This window comes from Pelophylax lessonae (genome assembly GCF_965119305.1).
Source record: "Pelophylax lessonae genome assembly, chromosome: 3".
Lineage (NCBI taxonomy): Eukaryota > Metazoa > Chordata > Amphibia > Anura > Ranidae > Pelophylax > Pelophylax lessonae.
The window spans coordinates 578,564,367-578,589,793 of record NC_138770.1 but is presented as its reverse complement, the minus strand read 5'-3'; the positions used below and the strand labels follow the sequence as shown (position 1 = coordinate 578,589,793).

The following is a 25,427-nucleotide window of genomic DNA, read 5'->3' as shown; positions in this document are numbered from 1 at the left end:
GAGCTTTCTTTTGGTGGTATTTCATCACCTCTGCATTCTTATTTTGTGCGTATTTAAAAGCAAAAAAAGTCAGACCGTTTTGAAAAAAATCAATATTTTTGACTTTGTGCTATAAAACATATCCAATAACAAAATAAAAAAAAAAAAAAATGAATTCATCAATTTAGGCCAGTATGTATTCTGCTACATATTTTTGGTAAAAATCAGAAACCAGAAATTTTTGCTTAGCAGAAACACAAGATCTCCATCTTCCTCTCTAACAGAACTGCAGTCTGTCTTGTTTATATAGGCAGACCACTGCTCTGCTTCTCCTGAGAACGATCAGGGGGTTCCGGCGGACATGTGTCTGTCAGACCCGCTGATTGGCTCCCGCTGTGTCCAATAACAGCAGGAGTGGGTCGGCTTGCACGCCCCAGGCCCAGAGCATGACCAGACGTGCAGGTACGTGAGTTCACGCGGGAAGGCTGCCCTGCCGCAGTATATACGCGTGGGGCAGTCCTGAAGTGGTTAAATAGTATCCAGTGCGTGCAACAGGCATTGCTTTGTGTATAATGCCGGTTTACAAACATATTTCAGGCATTGGGAGCTGAAAGGGGAAGGTGTTAGCTTACTAGAGGATAGAGCATAGGCAAGCGCAGAGATTCCCACTTATATTTCAATAAGCCGGCTGGATGTGGGGAAGTGGAACAGTTGAATGCTGACCATTGTCACCTGATGACCATTGTCACCTGATGACCATTGTCACCTGATGACCATTGTCACCTGATGACAGTCCACCTTGGCAGGAAACAAAGTCCAAACATTTCCCAATGAGCAGCATGTACGCATCAAATGCCTTTATAGATGTAAATGAATACTATTTCCAATGTTAATTATATCATTCTATTTCCTTACATTACATAATAACTTTTATCAGACCTGTGTGTCTCATTTGTGCCACTCACTATTGTCTTGTTTCCTTCTAGCTCCATATCCAGAATATGGATTCCTGGATGAGAGACAACAACTTGCTGAATGTAAGAATAGCAACAAAACATTCTCAGTAAACTATTTTCTTAGCAGTCTAATTTTTAGAAGGGACGTTTAGTTATACCTATACTCATTTACTGTGCATTGTCTCTCCTGCACATTCAGCTCTGCACTGATTATATGTGTCATGTACTGTATGTATATGTGTGAAAACAGAACGCACATACATGCTGCTGGTGGTACTTTTTCTGATGGATTAATGTGAAATGTATCACAGAGGTGAATAAATCTCTTCCTGACTGTATGTCATCCTGCACCCCTGGCAAATGCTGCTGCATGGATTGCACCCATATCAGCGTCTTGTGTTAGCACGTGCTTGTGATGTACTGTAGGTAACAGTGGAGTTGGATTCTTTACTAAAATAGGTAAATAAACTATCAAGCTATTGATATAATTTAACACATCCGATATCTGCATTTATATGATTCCTATAGACATTAGGTGATCACCTTCTGACAGTTTTCTAAGAACAAGGTCTTTCATTTTGTTGAATAACCTCAGATTAAATTCAGGCCAATAGACAATTTTTTTTGTATTGTCTAAGTAATCAAATACTTGTAATGTGTAATCTGATTACTATTATACAAAAGCTACCAATATTTACTATTTTTAGCAATTTGAAGTGATTGTAAAGGCTGAAGGTTTTTTTTTTCTTTCATGCATTCTATACATTAAGGTAAAAAACCTTCTGTTTGCAGCTTCCCTTCAGCCCCCCTCTAATACTTACCTAAGCCATATCCTGATGAAATGATATGCACAAGAGCAGTTGCTCTCCCGGTTCTCTCCCTCCTCATTGGCTCAGACAAAGCTGTAGGAGCAATTGGCTCCCCCCCACTGTCGATCACAACCAGTTAGGAGGGAGCCGGGGGCGGGGCTGAGCCCCATTCTGTGTGTCAATGAACACACAGAGTGGGACTTGAAAGCGAGCACACACGAGTGCCCCCATAGTAAGCTGCTTGCGATGGGGGCACTCAGCAGGGGGGAGGAGCCCAAAACATTGGCGGGGGACCCAAGAAGAGGATTATGCTCTGGGCAAAGCCATGTTTTTTTATTTATTTTGTTTTTTTTTAATTTCCTTTATTATCACTTCAAACAAAAACAACAACAAAAAGTCAGCAGAAAGCACACATTGGGGGGTTATATTATTAAAGGCAAAAAGGTTCTTTACATTGTAAAGGGAATTTTCCCTTAGCTTAGTGAATGTGGTGAAATTTCACTTTGCAAAGAATACCCAATTACATGCAAAGAAAAAAAAAAAACTGTATTTTTTGCATGCACGTGATTGGATGATGGAAGTTAACATAGCTACAAAGAGAAAATTCTCTTGCATAGTGAAAATTCCCTTGCAATGTTAACAGCCTTTTTTTCCTGTAATAAATCAACCCCAATTTGTCTAAACAAATCAATTATCTCATTTTATTTTTATCCCAGTCCCAAAAATATGAAGTAATACTTTTATTAAGTTAAAGTGATTGTAAAGTCTTTTTTAAATTTTTTTAAATAACAAACATAATATACTTACCGGCTTTATGCAGTTGGTTTTGCACAGGGTAGTCCAGATCCTCCTTTTTTCGGGACTCTCTTCTGTGCTGCTGGCCCCTCCCTCCTGTTGAGTGCCCCTACAGCAAGCAGGTTGCTATGGGGGCACCCGAGCCGAGTCACATCTCCATGTTTCTATTAGACAGGGAGCCGCAACCGGACCCCCCTAGCTCTCTCTCCTGATTGGCTGATTGAGTTTGATTGACTGACTGCAGTGGGAGACAATCGCGCCACAATGCTGTCTCAGCCAATGAGGAGGGGAGTCCTGGGCAGCTGTGACATTCCTGTAACATCGCTGGATAAAGACGATCTCAGGTAAGTATGAGGGGGGCTGCTGCACGCAGAAGGTTTTTTTTAGCTAAATGCATAGAACGCATTAGGTTAAAAAAATAACCTTTTGCCTTTACAATCCCTTTTATTAACTTGAGTAGTATTGTGAAGTAGTAAAGTATTTAAAGTTGCATGCTTTTTCAGGATAACTTAGAGCCTTTGTCGGGCTTTATACATGAAAAATAGGAAATGTGCAAAGCCCGTTGAAGGAGTCGAAGTTAACCCGAAAGCATGCTACTTTAAATTCTAAGTTAAAGGGTATCACTAAAACATAGTACAACCTTCTAGTCCCAAAAATACGTTGCCAATGTAATATATTTAATATTAGTATAGTAATTTATGTCATTAGAATTAAAATCTTATGACATGTGCAAACATTATTAGAGAACTCTCCTGTCATAAACGCTATTAAGCCAATTGTAAAATCATAATAAAATTGATGGTGATTAAAATAATCAGTGTATTCTAACCAAGCGTAAATTTGCATTTCCATGTAAATAGTTGGGGTATTTCTATTGGGTTTCTAGGCTTTTTTTTTTTTTTCACAAAAACGAGTGTATTGCCAAATAATGGCAGACAAAGAAGAGCACATAGCTGCCATTACAAATAAATACTTTCTATAATAAGGTGCTAAGCTCCACGGGGCTGCCGAGTACAGTGAGACAAACAAGAAACACAACAAAACCCAATGACTGTAGAGTGAGTAGCGGGGCCCCTAATAAGATGTATCAGGTGACACTTTTTGCTTTGTAGTATAGGTGAACAGACTGCTGTAACCCTTGTGATTCACAGATCGCTCTCCACTGATGTCATTCTCTCTTTCTTTCTTTCTTTTTTTTTTTTCTTGTTTTGCCGCTGAGTGCTGCACTCTTGCTCTAATCTTTCCTTTAATGGAGATTCCAAACTCCTTAGGTATGGCAATGAGATTTGAACAATCTTGAACAGGATTTTTATCACACTGTTCAGCTTCAGTGCGGAGTATCAAGGCAAGCATGGCAAACAAATTGCAGAGGCTACAACTAAGCAAGAAAGCGCCCTTTAATCTCTCTGTTGTATTTCTGTGAGGTGTGTCGTCTGCGTTTCTTTACCATACGCACCGTACACCTATAGAGAAAAGTATCAAACCACAATGGAATGCACTTATTTTCTAGCATGTCACAACTCTCAAATCGATTGTTAAATGATTAAGACCGCTCTCATGGGTGTTTTTGAAAATCTTTACGATGTCTGCTTTGTTGATCTCCATTTTGGTGACTCGCTAGGTATGATTTCAGTGGGCTTTATTAATAGCCTGTACACAGTATGTCTGAAAACAGAATGCCCGTACATGCTGCTAGTGGTACTAGTCTTATGTAATGTGTAGTGTATCAGAAATGAAAAAAAAATCTCTCCCTGACTGAGTGTACCTTGCGGGGTTTTTTTTTTTGCTTCATCCACACACAATTGAAAAAAAAAAAGGAAAGTAGTAGTGGAAAAAAAAAAAAAAATATATATATATATATATATAACTTGGCCTGACCATTTGCTTACTGTATATATGGTATTCTGTTTTATAGTACACTGCCCATGTGAATGAGGCCTTAGTAAGGTCCTGGCAGTGCATTTTAGGTATGCATTTCTTGGGTAGAAGCCTTTTGCAATTTTAGCAAAGAACAATAAAAAATGACCCCCCAATTTTTTCCACTTTTCCTAAAATTAATCTTTTGCAAAATACTGGCCTTTTATTTTTTAGTTGCTTCATAAATTTTTGTACTGTATGATAGCTAAAAACGATTTCAGATTATAAAGTAAAATAAGACGCAGCTAGTAAAGACAACATCAAGAATTGACAGCTTGCATGTCTAGACACCTTGTGGGAGCAGCTTCAGGACCCCAAACCCTGATGGCTATATTATACATACAGGCGGTCCCTGGGTTACAAACAAGATAGGGTCTGTGTAGGTTTGTTCTTAAGTTGATTTTTTTTGTAAGTTGAAACAGATAGATTTTTTTTTTTTTTTTTTTAAGTGTCGCTTCAGCCCAAAAAATAATTTTAAGTTTTTTGGATAGCCTAGGGAAGGGTTAGCACCCTTGTAACATTTGTTTTTCTGTCGGTGTCCCTGTTCAGAAGATTTCACCTCACTTTCCGTCCTTATGACAATTGGATTTTGAAAATATTTGGTTGTTGCGGAAACCAGGATTGGTGAGAAAGCTTCCATGGAGGCACCTTATTCCCATGATAACCCTTACAGGAGTGAATTTCCCTTCCTAGGGGGAGATTTATTCTCACTTCCTGTTGTCTACCTCTGTTTGTAAGTAGGAGTTGTTTGTAAGTCAGATGTTTGTAACCCGGGGACCGCCTGTAACTAGAATACAGAGTTACATAGAGTTAGGGTTTATCTGGTTGAAAAAAAAGATGCAAGTCCATCCAGTTCAACCAACAGAATATCTTGATTGGGTGCTCAGGTCCAGCCCCTCCTACCTTCCATGCTTTACTATTGGACAGCAAGTATGAAGAACAGCCTCACTGACTAATTGTTAGGTTCGGGAGGCAGGCGGAGGGCCAACCTAAGTTCTTGAACTTGGTAAGGTGTTGAGATTTTCATATTGGGGCATCCCAAATTTCTGTCCTCCTTTATCTGCAAAGTATTATCTGTGTACAGTACATGCATTTGGCCCCATTGCTGTTCATTTAACCGTTTTAAATGTAACCACAGATCCACTTTAAATAACTTAAAATCAAAATCATTCTTGAAGCAGGACTGTATTGTCACTTGCACGAATGCAGGGAACACACACAGCAGTTTTTTGGAATATGACTAAAATTTTAAACAATATTTGGCAATATTGATTTCATTTAGCCTCATACGTATTTGCTGTTTTCTTCAAATTTTGGTCAAAATTGTAATTATTTTCAGTAAATCTTCATTTTATTGCTGCTTGCTTTAAAAGGTTTACCAAAACAAAATGAAATACTCAGTTATAGAAAACACTTTAACTCCGTGAAAAATGGCTGAATATTTTCCAAGCTATGCAATCACTTTTGTTTCAGTTCAAATAATTAAAATGTTTTGCCTTATAAAATGACTGAGTTAAAATGTGTGTGGATACTACTAGGGCTACTGCAACAAACTGCACTGTGCATCATGTGTTCATGCAACACCATAGTGTAAATGTCCATTCATACATACTCAGAAGTCAGAGAGGACAATCCCTTTACTTATGCTTCTTCATGAGAACCTGTATGGTTTTCATTTAGACAATGGAGGCCAAAAAGTAAGCAGTGTTCAGCTTTCTTATTAGAAAATCTAGTATACTGTGCAAACATAGTGGGGTTGATTTACTAAAGCAGTAGAGCATGTATACTTTGCAAAGTCATTCTTCACTTAGCTTAGTAAATGAGGCAACGCTAAGTGTAAATTCACTTACCAAAGAATACGTTAATTCTTACATGTGACTGGATGAAAAAATTCAGAACATAGTTACAGTACATCTTTCACTAAGCTAACTAGAACATTTTCAGTTTGGAAAGTAATCTGATTAAGATCGTCTCTTTAGTAAATCAGATTTATGTAGACGTACCCTGTATTCAATATTTATTTGAAAAATAAAGATTTTTTTTTTTTTTTTTTTTACGGTAATAAAAAAATATACAAATGGTTCCCTAATTAATTAAAATAACATTGAGTAAAAAGCCTTGGTAGTTTTCCTTTAAGAAAGAACGAAGGTGCATATTTTCCTTTCGACGTCTGTTAATGGTAATACATGGATTTTTCAGTTCTAATGACGAAGCCACTGCTTTCTGCCTTTCCAGTGTCTGCAGATAGGAGGCTGCAGAGCATTCATCTTCTCCTGATCCTCTTACAAAAAGGTTATGTGAAATACTAAATCTGCTTTAATCCCCAGAATACCAGAGAAGACAGCAGTGTATTACTGTATTCATTTGTTGCTCCTCTCTTATTTGCTGGCACACAGGATGTCATGATACATTTGATCACTTTCACTTCTTGTAAATATTAAAGCAGCGCTAGGCAACCTGTTGAATTTTGGGGTCCTCAAATGCAGGCGGCTGTTCCAATGGACTGCACATTAGATCAAGTTAATTTATCATTTTTTTTATGACAAGAATGCAGTGTGGTGAGATTGGATGGGTTGCACTTTCACTGTCAGTAATTCTTTTATAGAAATATTTGACAAACAGAAATCTAGGTTAAATAAAACTTGTTTTAGAACACTATAGCATTGGTTGGTATTAGACTCGTTCAACAGTACAATTTTATTTTTCTTTGCTATCTTATATATTTTATACTACATATAAGTTATTATTTAAATTATTTTGTTAATAATTTTACCAACTGGAACTGCATATTTTTTCCAGAAATTACTTTTTTTTTTTTTGCTTGTATTAGGTGCTTTAAAACAAGAGATAAAGTGTAACTATGGGCAAAATGAAAAATCACATATACGATGCAGGCTATCAATAGCATAAACAGCTGTTTGTTTTTCTGACTTCCCCCTATAACAAAAAATTATTAATCTTTTGATCCTGCCATTAGATATGTTATCTTTAGACCTTCTATTTTTCTTAATAAGCTTTTACTGTAACTGACAGAAAGGTGTTCTCTGGAGTGTGGTTATAATTTCTTTTTTCTAGAATCTTGTTAAACATAATTGAATTTCAACTCCTGGCAAACAGCTAAATACAGTGTTCAGCTACATATGTGTAGTATATGTACATGTATGTCTTAACTTCCAAATCATTTTTAATTCTGTGCAGGCAGTTGTGATTCAGGCACCCGTGTCAGACACCACAGCTAAATCTTCACTAACAAATGGCAACCACCCCAGCTTATAAACTACAGTGTCTTGCGAAAGTATTTGGCCCTCTTGAACTTTTCGACCTTTTGCCACATTTTAGGTTTCAAACGTAAAGATATAAAACTGTAATTTTTTGTGAAGAATCAACAACAAGTGGGACACAATCATGAAGTGGAACGAAATTTATTGGATATTTCAAACTTTTTTAACAAATAAAAAACTGAAAAATTGGGCGTGCAAAATTATTCAGCCCCCTTAAGGTAATACTTTGTAGCGCCACCTTTTGCTGCGATTACAGCTGTAAGTCGCTTGGGGTATGTGTCTTATCAGTTTTGCACATCGAGAGACTGAAATTTTTGCCCATTCCTCCTTGCAAAACAGCTCAAGCTCAGTGAGGTTGAATGGAGAGCGTTTTGTGAACAGCAGTTTTTCAGTTCTTTCCACAGATTCTCGATTGGATTCAGGTCTGGACTTTGACTTGGCCATTCTAACACCTGGATATGTTTATTTGTGAACCATTCCATTGTAGATTTTGCTTTATGTTTTGGATCATTGTCTTGTTGGAAGACAAATCTCCGTCCCAGTCTCAGGTCTTTTGCAGACTCCATCAGGTTTTCTTCCAGAATGGTCCTGTATTTGGCTCCATCCATCTTCCCATCAATTTTACCCATCTTCCCTGTCCCTGCTGAAGAAAAGCAGGCCCAAACCATGATGCTGCCACCATCATGTTTGACAGTGGGGATGGTGTGTTCAGGCTGATGAACTGTGTTGCTTTTACGCCAAACATAACATTTTGCATTGTTGCCAAAAAGTTTGATTTTGGTTTCATCTGACCAGAGCACCTTCTTCCACATGTTTGGTGTGTCTCCCAGGTGGCTTGTGGCAAACTTTAAACAACACTTTTTATGGATATCTTTAAGAAATGGCTTTCTTCTTGCCACTCTTCCATAAAGGCCAGATTTGTGCAGTATACGACTGATTGTTGTCCTATGGACAGAGTCTCCCACCTCAGCTGTAGATCTCTGCAGTTCATCCAGAGTGATCATGGGCCTCTTGGCTGCATCTCTGATCAGTCTTCTCCTTGTATGAGCTGAAAGTTTAGAGGGACGGCCAGGTCTTTACAGTGGTCTGATACTCCTTCCATTTCAATTTTATCGCTTGCACAGTGCTCCTTGGGATGTTTAAAGCTTGGGAAATCTTTTTGTATCCAAATCCGGCTTTAAATTTCTCCACAACAGTATCTCGGACCTGCCTGGTGTGTTCCTTGTTCTTCATGATGCTCTCTGCGCTTTAAACAGACCTCTGAGACTATCACAGTGCAGGTGCATTTATACGGAGACTTGATTACACACAGGTGGATTCTATTTATCATCATTAGTCATTTAGGTCACCATTGGATCATTCAGAGATCCTCACTGAACTTCTGGAGAGAATTTGCTGCACTGAAAGTAAAGGGGCTGAATAATTTTGCACGCCCAATTTTTCAGTTTTTTATTTGTTAACAAAGTTTGAAATATCCAATAATTTTCGTTCCACTTCATGATTGTGTCCCACTTGTTGATTCTTCACAAAAAAATTACAGTTTTTTATCTTTATGTTTGAAGCCTGAAATGTGGCAAAAGATCACAAAGTTCAAGGGGGCCGAATACTTTCACAATGCTTTGTATGTAACCTATCTGAATTGGGGCAGGGACACACTAGATACCTTCAGCTGCCATTGTGTTTTTGCTGAATGTTTAGTTCCTCCCTTTACCTTTTAAGAAGGGTGGACTCCCTCCAAGCATCCCTGCCCTTAATCTATCCATTATTATACATGTGCTGCAACTTGGGAGACTTTCAGAATAAGGGTCCTTTCACATGAACAATCAAATCAGTTCCGCCTGTCAGTTTTTTAGGCGGACCTGATCGGATCCTCCATGCATCCCTATGGGGCAGCAGATGTCAGGGGACACCCGCTGCTATCCGATTCCGATCCTGTCCGTGAAATCCGGATGGATGGAAACCCTATTTTCGATCCGTCCAGCGGATCAGATTGGATGAGAATGGACAAGCAGTCCGTTCTCATCCGATTCCCCCATAGAGAACAGAGCGAAGACGGAGCTGTCATCCGCCTGCTCAGCGGGGATCAGCGGATCGATCCCCGCTGAGCAGAACAGAGTCCGCCGGCAGAGGCGGACCGTGTGAAAGGACCCTTCTAGTTAGGACTGCAGTACACTGGGGTGCCAAGACGTGGCAGTTTATGAATTTATTTGCAAATGTGTGCAAATTAAACCCCTTTTGTTTAGCATGAACTGCTAGACAGGGTCAATTTGGTTTATTGTAGGCTGGCTGGTAAGTGAGTTGGGAATTTTTTTTTGTTTTTTGACAGCTAGATCTTCAACCTCCTTTGCAGCACATCTAGCCAAGAACACTGATTAAATCACACCCCTGGCCTGCTAATTGGACAATGAAGCAGCACACTAAATGGGTTCTCTTTCTGTTTCCTCCTCCTATTGGAACGTTCACAGTTAGCACGTATGTGCTGCAGCAAAATCTGTTTGAGTGTGAGTATTGCAGCTTCACTCCCAGTCTGAGGGCTGTTGTCCTTGGGAGTACTGGAGAGTGATAGGAAAACAAATTCAGTATTGTAACCCATTCATGAGCAATGTTCAACTGTTTTTGTAAGGGCTCACTTGTACTTTTCTTGGAAATGTATTAACCACTTAAGCCCCGGAAGATTTTACCCCCTTCCTGACCAGGGCCTATTTTGCGATTCGGCACTGCGTGACTTTAACGGACAATTGCGCGGTCGTGCGACGTTATGCCTAAACGAATATGACGTCCTTTTTTTCCCCACAAACAGAGCTTTCTTTTGGTGGTATTTGATCACCTGTGCGATTTTTTTTTTTTTTTTGATCATGCGCTATAAACAAAAAAAGAGCGTAAATTTTGCAAAAATAACAATATTTTTCACATTTTTTATATGAAATTCCCCCCCAAAAAATGTAAAAATTTTAATATTTTAACATTTTCGGCCAATTTGTTTTATGCTACATATGTTTGGTAAAAAAAATCGCAGAAAGCGTATTTTGATTGGTTTGCGCAAAAGTTATCGCGTTTACTAACAAAGGGAAAGATTTTTGTCATTTTTGTTGTTTTTTTTTTTTTAAACGAGTAATGGCGGCGATCTGCGATTTTTTTTTTTTTTTTTTTTTTTTTTTGCGGGACTGCGACATTGCGGCGGACAGATGGGACTCTTGACTGACATTTTTGACACTTTTGGGGTTACCAGTGACATTACTGCAGTAATCAGTGCTATACATATGCACTGTTACTGTAAAAATTACACTGGCAGTGAAGGAGTTAACTGTATTGGAGAGGGAGGGGTTAAGTGTGCCCTAGGGGCATGTTTCTAACTGTGATTGGCTGTAGCTACTAGTGTAAGAACAGAGATCAACGGTCCTACATAGTAGAACCGTCTGATCTCCATTCTTACACAGGGAAGAATGACAGGCGGCTTTGTTTACATCAGCCGCCTGCCTTTCTTCCGGTGTAACGGACGATCGCGAGTGCCTGGCGGACATCGGATCCGCTGGGCACACGCGCGGGGGGGGGGGGGTCCGTGAATGCGCGGGAGCCGGAGCGCGCCTCCGGCGGTGCGCACTCGCTCCCTAGAGCCTCACAGGCTAGCGACGTAGCCCTACGTTGCTTTGCCTGTGAGGGGCTGACCGCCACAGTAAATAGTCGTGCGGCGGTCGGCAAGCGATTAAAAAAAATTTTGGAACAGAAAACAAATTCAGGTGTTTATATGCATTATTACAAGCATTTATATAGCACTGACAATTTATGTAGATCTTTACAATATTGCACATTCTGGTATACCCTGATTAAAGTGACACTAAACAATATTCTTTTCTCCAAAACTAATCTTTACACATCCACTCCTTTTCCACCTCACTTCCTACTGTTTGGAACGAGCAGTGCACGTTAGTTGCAGTCATGTGCACTGCTCTATGCACGCTAAAAATCCCATAGTCCCTAGTTCTTCTTGGGAGTGAGCAAGAAAGGGTGACTATTTTCCTGCACACTATATTAAAAAAGAATAGCGCGCAAATGCAAAAGAAATTACTACCAAATCTGAAGAGAGTCCATAAATAAAAATGGGGGTTTGGTCCCACCATATGGCCATATCGTGCTCAAGCCCACTACTGCGTCAAAGTACCCCATTATCAGTGGGTCCTACACTATCCATGAAAAAGAGATGAATCCAGCCCTTCTAACCCTTGGAGACAACACTCCTTGCTGGGAAAAATGTGCAAATGCACTACAGGGGACTCCTCCTATATCCATTTGAGGTGGACACTGATTGAGTACAGGTGTATGTGGGGGGTGGGGAGGGCTGCTCAACCTCGATAGTCTGGTCAGACCGAATACATAATAAACAGGCAAAAAATTTGGGGGAGCATACCCATGTATTTCCAAAGCTGCTGCAGCTATGAACCAAAAGACATGTATATTAAAAAAGAATAGCGCGCAAATGCAAAAGAAATTACTACCAAATCTGAAGAGAGTCCATAAATAAAAATGGGGGTTTGGTCCCACCATATGGCCATATCGTGCTCAAGCCCACTACTGCGTCAAAGTACCCCATTATCAGTGGGTCCTACACTATCCATGAAAAAGAGATGAATCCAGCCCTTCTAACCCTTGGAGACAACACTCCTTGCTGGGAAAAATGTGCAAATGCACTACAGGGGACTCCTCCTATATCCATTTGAGGTGGACACTGATTGAGTACAGGTGTATGTGGGGGGTGGGGAGGGCTGCTCAACCTCGATAGTCTGGTCAGACCGAAATACATAATAAACAGGCAAAAAATTTGGGGGAGCATACCCATGTATTTCCAAAGCTGCTGCAGCTATGAACCAAAAGACATGTATATTAAAAAAGAATAGCGCGCAAATGCAAAAGAAATTACTACCAAATCTGAAGAGAGTCCATAAATAAAAATGGGGGTTTGGTCCCACCATATGGCCATATCGTGCTCAAGCCCACTACTGCGTCAAAGTACCCCATTATCAGTGGGTCCTACACTATCCATGAAAAAGAGATGAATCCAGCCCTTCTAACCCTTGGAGACAACACTCCTTGCTGGGAAAAATGTGCAAATGCACTACAGGGGACTCCTCCTTTATCCATTTGAGGTGGACACTGATTGAGTACAGGTGTATGTGGGGGGTGGGGAGGGCTGCTCAACCTCGATAGTCTGGTCAGACCGAATACATAATAAACAGGCAAAAAATTTGGGAGAGCATACCCATGTATTTCCAAAGCTGCTGCAGCTATGAACCAAAAGACATGTATATTAAAAAAGAATAGCGCGCAAATGCAAAAGAAATTACTACCAAATCTGAAGAGAGTCCATAAATAAAATGGTGTCCACCTCAAATGGATATAGGAGGAGTCCCCTGTAGTGCATTTGCACATTTTTCCCAGCAAGGAGTGTTGTCTCCAAGGGTTAGAAGGGCTGGATTCATCTCTTTTTCATGGATAGTGTAGGACCCACTGATAATGGGGTACTTTGACGCAGTAGTGGGCTTGAGCACGATATGGCCATATGGTGGGACCAAACCCCCATTTTTATTTATGGACTCTCTTCAGATTTGGTAGTAATTTCTTTTGCATTTGCGCGCTATTCTTTTTTAATATACATGTCTTTTGGTTCATAGCTGCAGCAGCTTTGGAAATACATGGGTATGCTCCCCCAAATTTTTTGCCTGTTTATTTTCCTCCACACTTCAGCATCAAAAAAAAGGGAATTTAGAGATCTGGAGGTGTCAAAGAACAATGGGCAGACCTTTTCTGAGTTAAGACTGCAATATTGAATAGAATTTTATTTTTTTAATAAACCAAATTTTAGTGTCACTTTAAAGCACATGGAGAACATGTACACTTTATGCAGATAGTGTCCTGGGTGCAGGTCAAACCAGGAGAAAAGCACTGCAAATCAATCATATTAAAAATACTTAACTTTTCTTTTTCCAAGTATATAACCTGATTCTATAGTGGTTTTATGTCCACGTAAAATTCAGTTTTAAGGCAACCTATTTGCAAATAAGGTTTTCTTTTCTTTTTTTTTTTTTTTTTTTAAAGCTCGGGGTTTCCCTTGGGTTCTGAAGAACAGACGTCCAGAAAAGCTTCGAGACAATCTCATGGAACTGGAGGTATGTTTTTTGAGAAAGTTACAAGAATGGCAGCAAACAATCCTCCTTTCAATCACCTTTCAGCAGCTTTAATTTTCATAAAGGATCAGGCATCACAGTGATGATAACAGTGCTTTTGTCTAGAGAACTGTTCTGAAACAGTTGCATCTTTGTTTATGTGGCATGCTAATCTCTCTCTGCTTGAAAACCTGAAGCACTTAAAGCAGTGCGAACAATGTACACAGCCGACTCTCTAGAGCTCACTGTTTTCTCTTGTCCTGCAGGAGCTGATGCAGAGCAGTGAGTGTGTGCTCAGTAAATGGAAGAACAAATATGTCTGTCAGGTAAAATGTTTTGACATGCCCTTCCTCTGCTGAGTCTGTGGAGCTGAACACTTTTTCACTGAGTGATGGCACTGTTTTATTAGGGAAACCAGCTTTGAAAAAAATGTGTTTTGTTGCAATTTTGCTTCCTTGTTAGTGCTAAGCGGCTGCTTATTGGCAGCCTTAAAGTACATGAAAACCCTAACTGAATGATGTTACGATTTTTAAGTCTGTGTATCATAAACAGTTGCCTTTTTTTTATTTTTTATTTCTTCATGTGTGTTTTAAATTTTTATTTCTTTATCTTTTGTTGCACCTCAGTGCTTCCTGCAGTCACTTCCCATATACATGCATGTACTCATGGCATTTCTCAGGGTGGATTTCCTGAAAGGGACACTAAGGGAACATGTCTGCGCAATAGACAAAATCAGGAAGTAGCCTTTAATAATTACCACCAAAGGAAAGCCCTACGAAGCCACTTGTAACCCCAGCAAAGGACACATGTGACAGGATAACATAAAAGGGACAACAGGTCTATATTCATGAACTACAGCAGGGGTCTCCAAACTTTCTAAACTAAGGGCCAGTTTACTGTCCTTCAAACTTTAGGGGGGGGGGGGCAGACCGTGGCCATTGAAAGTAGAAAATGCCCTGGCATCCAAGGAAGTAAACAATGCCCCATAATTGGTATTAGGGGGAGTAATAGTGGCCAATTGTTGGTATCAATCATGCACCATCGTTGGTGTCAAAAGGAGGAATAGTGTCCTATCATTGGGGTCAACGGGAGGTGTAGTGCACCATCATTGGTGTCAGTAGGAGGAGCTATGCCCCACTGTTGCTGAAAGTGTGGGGAATAATGCCCTAAGGGCCAGATAAGCACAAGCAAACTGCCACATTTGTCCCCTAGGTCACATTTTAGAGAAATAGTAGGGGCTGGCTGCAGAATATGTGTAATTTTGTTAAAGACGCCACAACTCTTTTTACATATAAACTACCACTGCACAGTCCTGAATGGTTTTGTTACAACCTGTTGGTAAAGGGCACAACCTAAAAACAATGATAATATGATCAAGCTTAAAAAAACACACAATTGAAATTTAGATAAATCTTAATGAAATGTAATAAATAAATAAAAATAAAAATGAATTGGGAAACTGAAATGGGGAAAAGGAAGGGGATGGAAAGGGGAGGGGAAGAGGAATATCCTGAGTTGATAAAAAACAGAGAATATGTGCAATGCGAAAGAGGGCAAAAAAGTCCAAGGAACAAAAAACAAGACGCAAAAAAATAAGGAACTAAATAATACCATGCACCTTCAACTCCTCATTCAACCTGTTGGGGGTTAAAGAGGCCAGTTTATAAATCAAAAAGGATTCCTGTCTACATAGCAGAGAGTGCAAAAACAGACTTGAGAGCATCAAAAGCCTGGATGGCAGCAGACATCCAATTGTGAAAATCACTGCCCTTCTTTGTCAGATCTGAGATAGGTTTGGCCAAAGAGGAAAAGTTCCTGATAAATTTCCGACAGTAGTTGGCAAACCCAAGAAAGCACTGAATGGAAGGTAGACCACTGGGGTTAGGCAATTGTAGAACAGCCGAAGCCCTCTGAGGCTCCATGGAGAATCCTTTAGCATAAATGATGCCCAAGAAGGCAACCTGAGACAGATGGAATTCACATTTCTCAAGCTTACAGAAAAGCCCATTCTCACGTAACCATTGCAGCACCCGTCTGACAGCCAGGTAGTGTGATTCAATGGAGTCTGAGTAAATCAAGATGTCGTCCAAATAGAGTACCACGCATTGCTGCAACATATAACGAAAGACATCATTGATGAACTCCTGGAAGACAGCGGGCGCATTGCACAAGCCAATGGCACAATTGCAGGGATCATGAGGAGGAAGAGTACCAGCGCACACCTTGTCAAATACATCTTGATACTCACGATATTCAGTAGGCAACACTGAATCCGAGGAAGTACAAAGTACCTTAACAGACCCAGGGATACAAACAGCGCCACGCTGTCTAGACCAAGAGAGGATCTCGACCGAATGCCAATCAAAGGTCGGATTGTGTTTCTGAAGCCAAGGGTACCCCAAAGCAAGAGTAGTGTGGGGGCGAAATAACCTGGAAACAGGTCGACTCCCCGTGAACAGCCCCTATCCCCATATAAACCGGAAAAGGCTCATGGGTAATCTGTGCTGGTTTCAGGGGTCTGCCATCAATTGCCTCTATAACTAGTGGAGAAACACAAGGCTGCAAGGGTATGGAATTCGCAGTAGCAAACGTAACGTCAATAAAATAACCACCAGCACCAGAGTCTACCAACACCTGAGTAACCACTGAACCCACTGCCCAGGAGAGGACAACTGTGATTAGTGGTTTATCTTTACAGGAAACCGGGGACAGGGAAATTCCACCTAAGATCTGCCCCCGACAGGACCTTAGGTGCGAGCGTTTCCTGGACGGGTCGGACAAGATTTCAGGAAATGCCCAACAAGACCGCAATACAGGCATCGGCTCTCCCTCCTCCTACTAAAAGCCTGCTCAGCCTCGGAAAGGCGAGTGAACCCCAAATGCATGGGTTCACAGACAAAGGCACCATCCCCAGTAGGCATGGGAGGTGAGGGAGGAATGGGTGGGAAAGAAAACGTAGTAGCCAATCTGGTAGGAGGTCTCCGCAGGCACTCCTTAAATGATGGTCTCTCCCTGAGCCTGGTATTGATCAAAATCAGGAAAGAAATGAGGGCCTCAAGCTTTTCATGGAAATCTTTGGCTGCAATCTCGTCCTTCAATGCATTGGAGAGACCATGAGAGAAGACAGCCACCAGAGCCTAATTATTCCTGCCCACCTCTGCTGCAAGGGTACGAAATTCAATGGCATACTCGGCAACGGTTCATGTATATACTCTGCTGCTAAGCTACCCCTGTCCATTCAACAGAGGCAGAGCGTGCAGGCACATCGAATACCCTATGATAGGAGTCAACAAAACTCGGGTAATCGAGTATCACAGGATTATCGTTCTCCCATAAGTGATTTGCCCAGGCCAAGGAATTTTCTGAAAGCAACGAGATTAGGAAGCCCACCCTGGACCTGTCAGAAAGAAACGCCTGAGGAGCCACCTCATCATAAATGCCCACTTGGTTTAGGAAGCCACGACACTGACTCAGTTCAACCCCATAGCACTGCGGGAGGGAGGCTGAACCAGTCATCCTTCTGGTAACATAGACTTCAGCTGCAACTGCAATAGCAGGAGCGGCAATAGGAGGTACCACCGGCCTAGCAGCACCAGGAGCGAGGTGCGCCCTGCGTGCGAGCAACGTCTGCAATGCCTGAGCGAACTGACCTAAAAGGTGATCTTATTGAGCCTGGTAACCAGCATGGGGAGTGTAGGAGCACCTGCATCATCAGGATTCATGGCCCTTGTGTACTGTCAGGGTGCTAGGAAACCAGACCACATGGGGATGCAGGTAAAATAAAGCATTTTATTGGAGCAAACAACAATAAAGGCACAGCAAGAGTGAGGAAATGAGAGCAGGAACAAGCCAGGGTCAAGTCCAGAAGCAGGTAGTCATCCAAGCTGGGGTCAAGTCCAGAAGCGGGTAGTCTGCTGAAGCCGGGTCGAGTGTCAGGAGAGTCGTCAGCCAAGCCAGGTCATAAATGGAGGAACACAGAGAACAGAAGACTGCTTGCAGAGATGCACCTTGGAGCACAAACACAAGGGCAAGGACTGCAACCCATCAGGTGATCGATATAGTTGGGTGTGCAGCATCATCAATGTATGACACCCAGGTATCAGGTAAGTGATGACGCAATCAGAGTTTATAAGAGGCAGTAGTCTGTACATGTCCAAGATGGCTGTCAACAGGAGGGCAAGGTAAGACCTTGACAACAAGTCCAGTTCATACCCATTCCTCCTATTTTACAGTCCTAACTAAAGGTTATTGAGTCTGCAAAACAGGAAGAAAGAACAAATAGGTATTTAGTAAAAAGGAGCATAGATTAACCCCCTTGATTAGCCCGAGATGTTAACCCCTTCCCAGCCAGTGTCATTAGTACAGTGACAGTGTATAGTATTATCATTGATCACTGTATTAGTGTCACTGGTGATGTGAGTCAGTTAGTGTACCCCCCCAGTAGGCATGTGACGATATCAGATTTCCATGCTGCGATTAATTGATTAGGGTTTTGTCACGGTATACGGTATTATCACGGTATTCAATTATTAAACTTAAATTATTAAATTTCTACCTCACTTCAATTTCATTGCTGAATTTAGGGACTTTGGTTCACCTTTGCACATAATTATATAGTCAGTCAGTACAGACTCTGTGAACCAGGCCTAAAATAAGCCATCAAGCAGTGTCTGGCCTACCTGGTGATGACTGGTCCTGGCGCTCTGATCCGATGGCCTGGTCATTAGGGGCTAAATCCTTGCGGCCCAGAAGTGGTTAAACCTGCAGGAGGACCGGTGTTTTTATTTGTAAATTACTTTTCACATGCTTTAGGCCTAGTTCACATGTATGCGGGTTGGCGGTTCACATGTATGCGGGTTGGCGGTTCACATGTATGCGGGTTGGCGGCCCACATTTGCACAGGCATAGCAGCCCATTGATTTGAATGGGCTGCTATGCCCTCATTTTACGCAGAAAAAAAGGTGCATGCAGCATTTTAAAAAAATGCAGTGGCCTTTAAATCCATCCTACTTCTGCACCATGCGACTTACCTGCAGTTCCTGCTCTGGCAAGCTTTCTGCGTTTTTAAATACATGGGCCCAGCATTTAAAAACACAGTTTGTGTGTGCAGGAACTGCAAGTAAGTCGCATGGTGCAAAAGCAGGATGGGGTTCATGGCCACTGCATTTTTTTAAAATTCTGCATGCGGCTTTTTTCAGCTGAAAACGCAGGCATAGCAGCCCAACCCCATTCAAATCAATGGGCTGCTATCCCTATCCCTGTGCAAATATGGGCCGCCAACCCACATACATGTGAACCGCTAACCCGCATACATGTGAACCGCCAACCCACATACATGTGAACCGCTAACCTGCATACATGTGAACGAGGCCTAAAGCAATAGTAAAGTAATTTACAAATAAAAACACAGCTCCTCCTGCAGGTTTAACCACTTCTGGGCCGCAAGGATTTAGCCCCCTTAATGACCAGGCCATCGGATCGGAGCGCCAGGACCAGTCATCACCAGGTAGGCCAGACACTGCTTGATGGCTATATACTAATGTAATGTGGGCTGCTATGCCTGTGCATCTATCTATATATATATATATATATATATATATATATATATATGCTGCTATGCCCGTGTATGTATTTCTATCTATCTATCTATCTATATCTCCATCTATATCTCTATCTCCATCTATATCTCTATCTATCTATCTCTCCATCTATCTGTATATCTATCTCTCCATCTATCTGTATATCTATCTGTATATCCATCTCTCCATCTATCTGTATATCTATCTCTCAATCTATCTGTATATCTATCTCTCCATCTATCTGTATATCTATCTGTATATCTGTATATCCATCTCTCCATCTATCTGTATATCTATCTCTCAATCTATCTGTATATCTATCTCTCCATCTATCTGTATATCTATCTGTATATCTGTATATCCATCTATCTGTATATCTATCTCTCCATCTATCTGTATATCTATCTCTCCATCTATCTGTATATATATATATCTCCATCTATCTCTCCATCTATCTGTATATCTATCTCTCCATCTATCTGTATATCTATCTCTCCATCTATCTGTATATATATATCTCCATCTATCTCTCCATCTATCTGTATATCTGTCTCTCCATCTATCTCTCCATCTATCTGTATATCTATCTCTCCATCTATCTTTATATCTATCTCTCCATCTATCTTTATAATCTATCTCTCCATCTATCTGTATATCTATCTCTCCATCTATCTTTATATCTATCTCTCCATCTATCTGTATATCTATCTCTCCATCTATCTTTATATCTATCTCTCCATCTATCTGTATATCTATCTCTACATCTATCTTTATATCTATCTCTCCATCTATCTGTATATCTATCTCTCCATCTATCTGTATATCTATCTCTCCATCTATCTATCTAGTGACAGTGTATGGTAAAAGTACTTGCAGAAGGCACTGTGTCTCTCTGAGCCTGGGAAGGAAGCATGTGGGTGTGTGCTGAGTGGGAGCCGTCTGATTGGTTACAGGGAGGAGCTAAGTCTCTCACTCTAGGATCATATTACCAGAGCTGTGTTCTATTGAGTGTGTGAACTGCTGAGTGAGTGAATGAGTCATCCAAATGTATCAATTCACAAGTCAGACCCAGGAGCAGAGAAACTCGGTATTTTAAAAATGCCACAATAACAATACCGTGGGTATGCAATACCGCAATATATCGAATTACCGAAAACCGGCATATGTCTACCCCCCAGTTAGTGCAGTGGGCAGTCTGGCACTATCACAGTCCCACTATTAAGTCGTTGATCACCGCCATTACTAGTATAAAAAAGAAACAAATAAATAGAAATTTCCATTATATATACTATAGTTTTTAGACACTATAACTTTCAATATACACTTAAAGCGGAGTTCCACCCTGGATTTGTTTTTTTTTTTTTTTAATACCCCCGGGACAGTCAGGGCTAGTGCATTCCACAATGGCTAGCCTCTGATCTGTCCCGGGTTGCACTTACCTGCAAGACGAAATACTTACCTTGCAAACGTCTTGTCCAGCGCTGCCATCTCAGATGTGGGCAGCTTGAAGCCAGCGCGTCCTCTTCGGCGTCTTCTTCCGCCTTCTGTGGTCCCACGATGCTCTGCGCCGGCCCCGACGTCACTTCCGGGTCGCGCGCGTCACCCCTCCACAGCTTCTGGGCATGCCCAGAAGCTGTTTAGAAGGGGATGACGCGCGCGACCCGGAACTGACGTCGGGGCCGGTGCAGGCGCAATGATTCCTGGGAGCTATGACGTCCAGCTCCCAGGAATCATTGCAGAGCCAGGAAGTGACGACGGGCCGCGGCCGAGGAAGGAGGAAGAAGGAAGTAAGGTAAGTATATTTTCTTCGCTACGAGGTAAGTAAAAAAAAAAAAAATATGCGATTATCCATTTCTTTTTCAGGTGACCCGGAGCGAGAAGATGGAGGTAAGTATAAAAATAGGGTGGAACTCCACTTTAAGGTTTTTTTTTTTTTTACCGAAGGTATGTTACAAAATACATTTTGGCCTAAATTTACGAAGAAATTAGATTTTTAGTTTTTTTTTTGTTGGATGTTTTAACCACTTAAGCCCCGGAGGATTTGGCTGCTCAAAGACCAGGGCCTATTTTGCGATTCCGCACTGTGTGACTTTAATGGACAATTGCGCGGTCGTGCGACGCTGTACCTAAACGAAATTGACGTCCGTTTTTTCCCACAAACAGAGCTTTCTTTTGGGGGGTATTTGATCACCTGTGCGATTTTTTTATTTTTTGCGCTATAAACAAAAAAATAGCGACAATGTTGAAAAAATAACTATTTTTCACATTTTTTTATATGAAATTCTAAAAAAAAAAAGGTAAAAATCAAAATTTTTTAACATTTTAGGCAAATTTGTTTTTTGCTACATATTTTTGTTAAATAAATCGTAATAAGCGTATTTTGCTTGGTTTGCACAAAAGTTATTGCGTTTAATAACTACGGGAAAGATTTATGTCATTTTTATTGTTAAAGTAATGGCGGCGATCTGCGGTTTTTTTTTTTTTTTTGCGGGACTGCGGCAGACAGATCGGACCCCTGACTGACATTTTTGACACTTTTGGGAGTACCAATGGCATTACTACAGTAATCAGTGATATACATATGCACTGTTACTGTAAAAATGACACTGGCTTGGAAGGGGCTAACTTTATTGGTGATCAGTGGGTTAAATGTATCCCTAGGGGCGTGATTCTAACTGTGCGGGGCGTGGCTTCTGATTTAACCACAGAGACATATGATCCTACATAGCAGGATGGTATAGCCTCTGCAGTTACATCAGGGAGAATGGCAGGCGGCTGTGTTTACATCAGCCGCCTTCCTTTCTCCCTCTCCAGCGGGAGATCGCGAGTGGCCGGCGGACATCGGAGCTGCCGGTCACTCGCGCGGGGATGCCAGGGAGCGCGCCTCCGGCGGTGCGCTCGCCCCCTGCAGGCTCCTGGGCGAGCGATGTAGTACTACGTCAGTTTGCCCAGGAGAGCCAGACTGCCGCAGTAAATGTACTTGCGGTAGTCGGCAAGTGGTTAAAGCAGAAGGTAAAGAATTGTTTTTTTTCTTTCCCCCAAAAAATTTTGGGTTTTTTTGTTTAAAAAAAAAACAAAAAACTGGTGATCAAATGCCACTAAAATGTAAAGCTCAAATCAAATGAAAGCTCTAAAAAAAAAATGATAAAAATGGAATTTGGGTACAGTGTAGCAATTGCCAGCTAAAGTTGTGCAGTGCTAAAACGTAAAAAATGGTCTGGTCATGAAGGAGGTAAAACCTCCTGGTGGTCAAGTGGAGGCAACATTATACTTACAGTATCTCACAAAAGTGAGTACACATCTCACACTTTTGTAAATATTTTATTATATCTTTTCATGTGACAACACTGAAGAAATTACACTTTGCTGCAATGCAAAGTAGTGAGTGTACAGCTTGTATAACAGTGTAAATTTGCTGTACCCTCAAAATAACTCAACACACAGCCAATAATGTCTAAACCACTGGCAACAAAAGTGAGTACACCCCTAAGTGAAAATGTCTAAATTGAGCCCTAAGTGTCAATATTTTGTGTGGCCACCATTTTCCAGCACTGCCCTAAGCCTCCTTGGGCATGGAGTTCACCAGAGCTTCACAGGTTGCCACGGGAGTCTTCTTCCCCACCTCCATGACGACATCATAGAGCTGGTGGATGTTAGAGACCTTGCGCTCCTCCACCTTCAATTTGAGGATGCCCCACTGATGCTCAATAGAGTTTAGGTATAGAGATATGCTTGGCTAGTTCATCACATTTACCCTGATCATTCATAGATTGCTCTGGCCCTTTGTCATTCTGCCTACATCTACTGGTGTTTACTTATTCTTAATATTTGAAAAAAATGGTAGAGAAACAGACAACATATTTGCTCAGGGATTGTGTCAATGTTTGCGTATTTGGGTACACTCTTTGTTGAAGCCAGTAGGAAGCAGACTGGAATTCTCCTGTTGCTCTAATTGGCTTCTTACGGAATGTCATCTATTGTATTAATATTGTTAATTGGTGTACCGTGCAGTCCGTCTATTGACATCCAGGCTCCAATACATTTGGTATTATCACTGTTTTCCTTCTCTGCAGATCAGATATATCACATTACAGCAGAAAGTAAAATAAATTTCACTCATGATCAAAATGCTTATGCAATTCTAAGACTTCTAATTAATTTTTAAACTCCTTTTAAACATGTAATTCTTCGTAAAAATTGTCAAGATTCCAAATATTCCATATTTTTTTGTATTGATCTTGCCTAAGTTGTGAGGATAATATCAAGTCCTCCATCTTGCTAATATTCTCTACCTTCCTTATCCAGTCTGATAATAAGTCTAGTGCATTTTCAATACTTCCTTGGTGACCCTAATATACATTGTTAAAATGTTTTGGAGCTAGTATCTAAACTAGAACCGGCAACAGACCAACACTCAACATTTTGCAGATTTATTTAAAGCTGACGTTAAGGCTGGAGAAAGTTACCCTTGCAGTGGGTCCACCTCCACACTGCAAGGTTAGCTGCCCATTTGGCTAGAGGATGGCACATAAGGTAAAATAGTTACCTTTTTCCTCATTCCTCCAGCAGCAGGCATTCTCTTCTGCTCCTTGGATTTGTGCAGGCCCTTGGCCTACTCGCGTACAATGTAGGACTACTGGTCCTAGACTGTATACGATGGCATGCTATGTGCAGTCAGCTCACAACAGGACTTAGAAGCTGAGTGCATTTCTGGCAGATCAACAGGTATTTTTCTGTACTTGCAAGCTCTCTAAAGGGATAAATCATAAGGAAGTATGCATGTATTGCAGAGATTTATTTTATATCTTTTTTTTCTTTTCTTTGCCCCAATAATCACTCTATAGTAAACTACCTGCATTGTGACTTTAGCATAATTGCACTATTTTATAGGTAGTGTTTGGGGTTCAGTTTACTTGTATTAAACGTATACTTAAAATTGTTTAACTTAAGCCCCGGAAGATTTTACCCCCTTCCTGACCAGGGCCTATTTTGCGATTCGGCACTGCGTGACTTTAACGGACAATTGCGCAGTCGTGCGACGCTGTACCTAAACAAATTTGACGTCCTTTTTTCCCCACAAATAGAGCTTTCTTTTGGTGGTATTTGATCACCTGTGCGATTTCTTTGATAATGCGCTATAAACAAAATTAGAGCGACAATTTTGCAAAAATAACAATATTTTTCAAATTTTTTTATATGAAATTCCCCCAAAAAAATGTAAAAATCAAAATTTTTTAACATTTTTGGCCAATTTGCTTTCTGCTACATATGTTTTAGTAAAAAAAAATCACAATAAGCGTATTTTGATTGGTTTGCGCAAAAGTTATTGCGTTTACTAACTAAGATTTTTGTCATTTTTGTTGTTTTTTTTTTTAACGAGTAATGGCGGCGATCTGCAATTTTTTTTTGCGGGACTGCGACATTGCGGCGGACAGATCAGACCCTTGACTGACATTTTTGACACTTTTGGGGGTACCAGTGACATTACTACAGTAATCAGTGCTATACATATGCACTGTTGCTGTAAAAATGACACTGACAGGGAAGGGGTTAACTTTATTGGGGAAGGAGGGGTTAAATGTGTCCCTAGGGGCGTGTTTCTAACTGTGCAAAGATGTGGCTTTACATGTAACCGCAGAGATCAACGGTCCTACATAGCAGGACCTTTAGATCTTTGCTGTTACACAGGGAAGAATGACGGGCGGCTTTGTTTACATTAGCCACCTGCCTTTCTCCCTTCACAGCGGACGATCGCGTGTGACCGGCGGACATCGGGTCCGCCGGTCACATGCGCGGAGGTGTCCGTGAACGAACTGGAGCAGGAGCGTGCCTCCGGCAGCGTGCGCTCGCCCGCTATTGGCTCCCAGGCTAGTGACGTACCGGTACGTCACTTTGCCTGGCCGGGGCTGACCACCGCAGTATATGTATTTGCGGCGGTCGGCAAGCGGTTAAA

The 25,427-nt window shown here is 41.1% G+C and overlaps 1 protein-coding gene across 2 annotated transcripts in view; it reads left to right on the top strand.

The window, feature by feature from the left end:
* WDPCP (WD repeat containing planar cell polarity effector) overlaps window positions 1-25,427 on the top strand; it is a gene marked incomplete at its 3' end in the record, with an annotated part of 645,662 nt that overhangs the window by 69,799 nt on the left and 550,436 nt on the right. For both annotated transcript variants that reach the window (XM_082249143.1, XM_082249144.1), the window contains exons 4-6: window positions 966-1,016; window positions 13,828-13,898; window positions 14,162-14,221. In XM_082249143.1, the coding sequence (XP_082105269.1) occupies window positions 966-1,016; window positions 13,828-13,898; window positions 14,162-14,221 (182 nt within the window). The remainder of the gene's footprint in view (window positions 1-965; window positions 1,017-13,827; window positions 13,899-14,161; window positions 14,222-25,427) is intronic.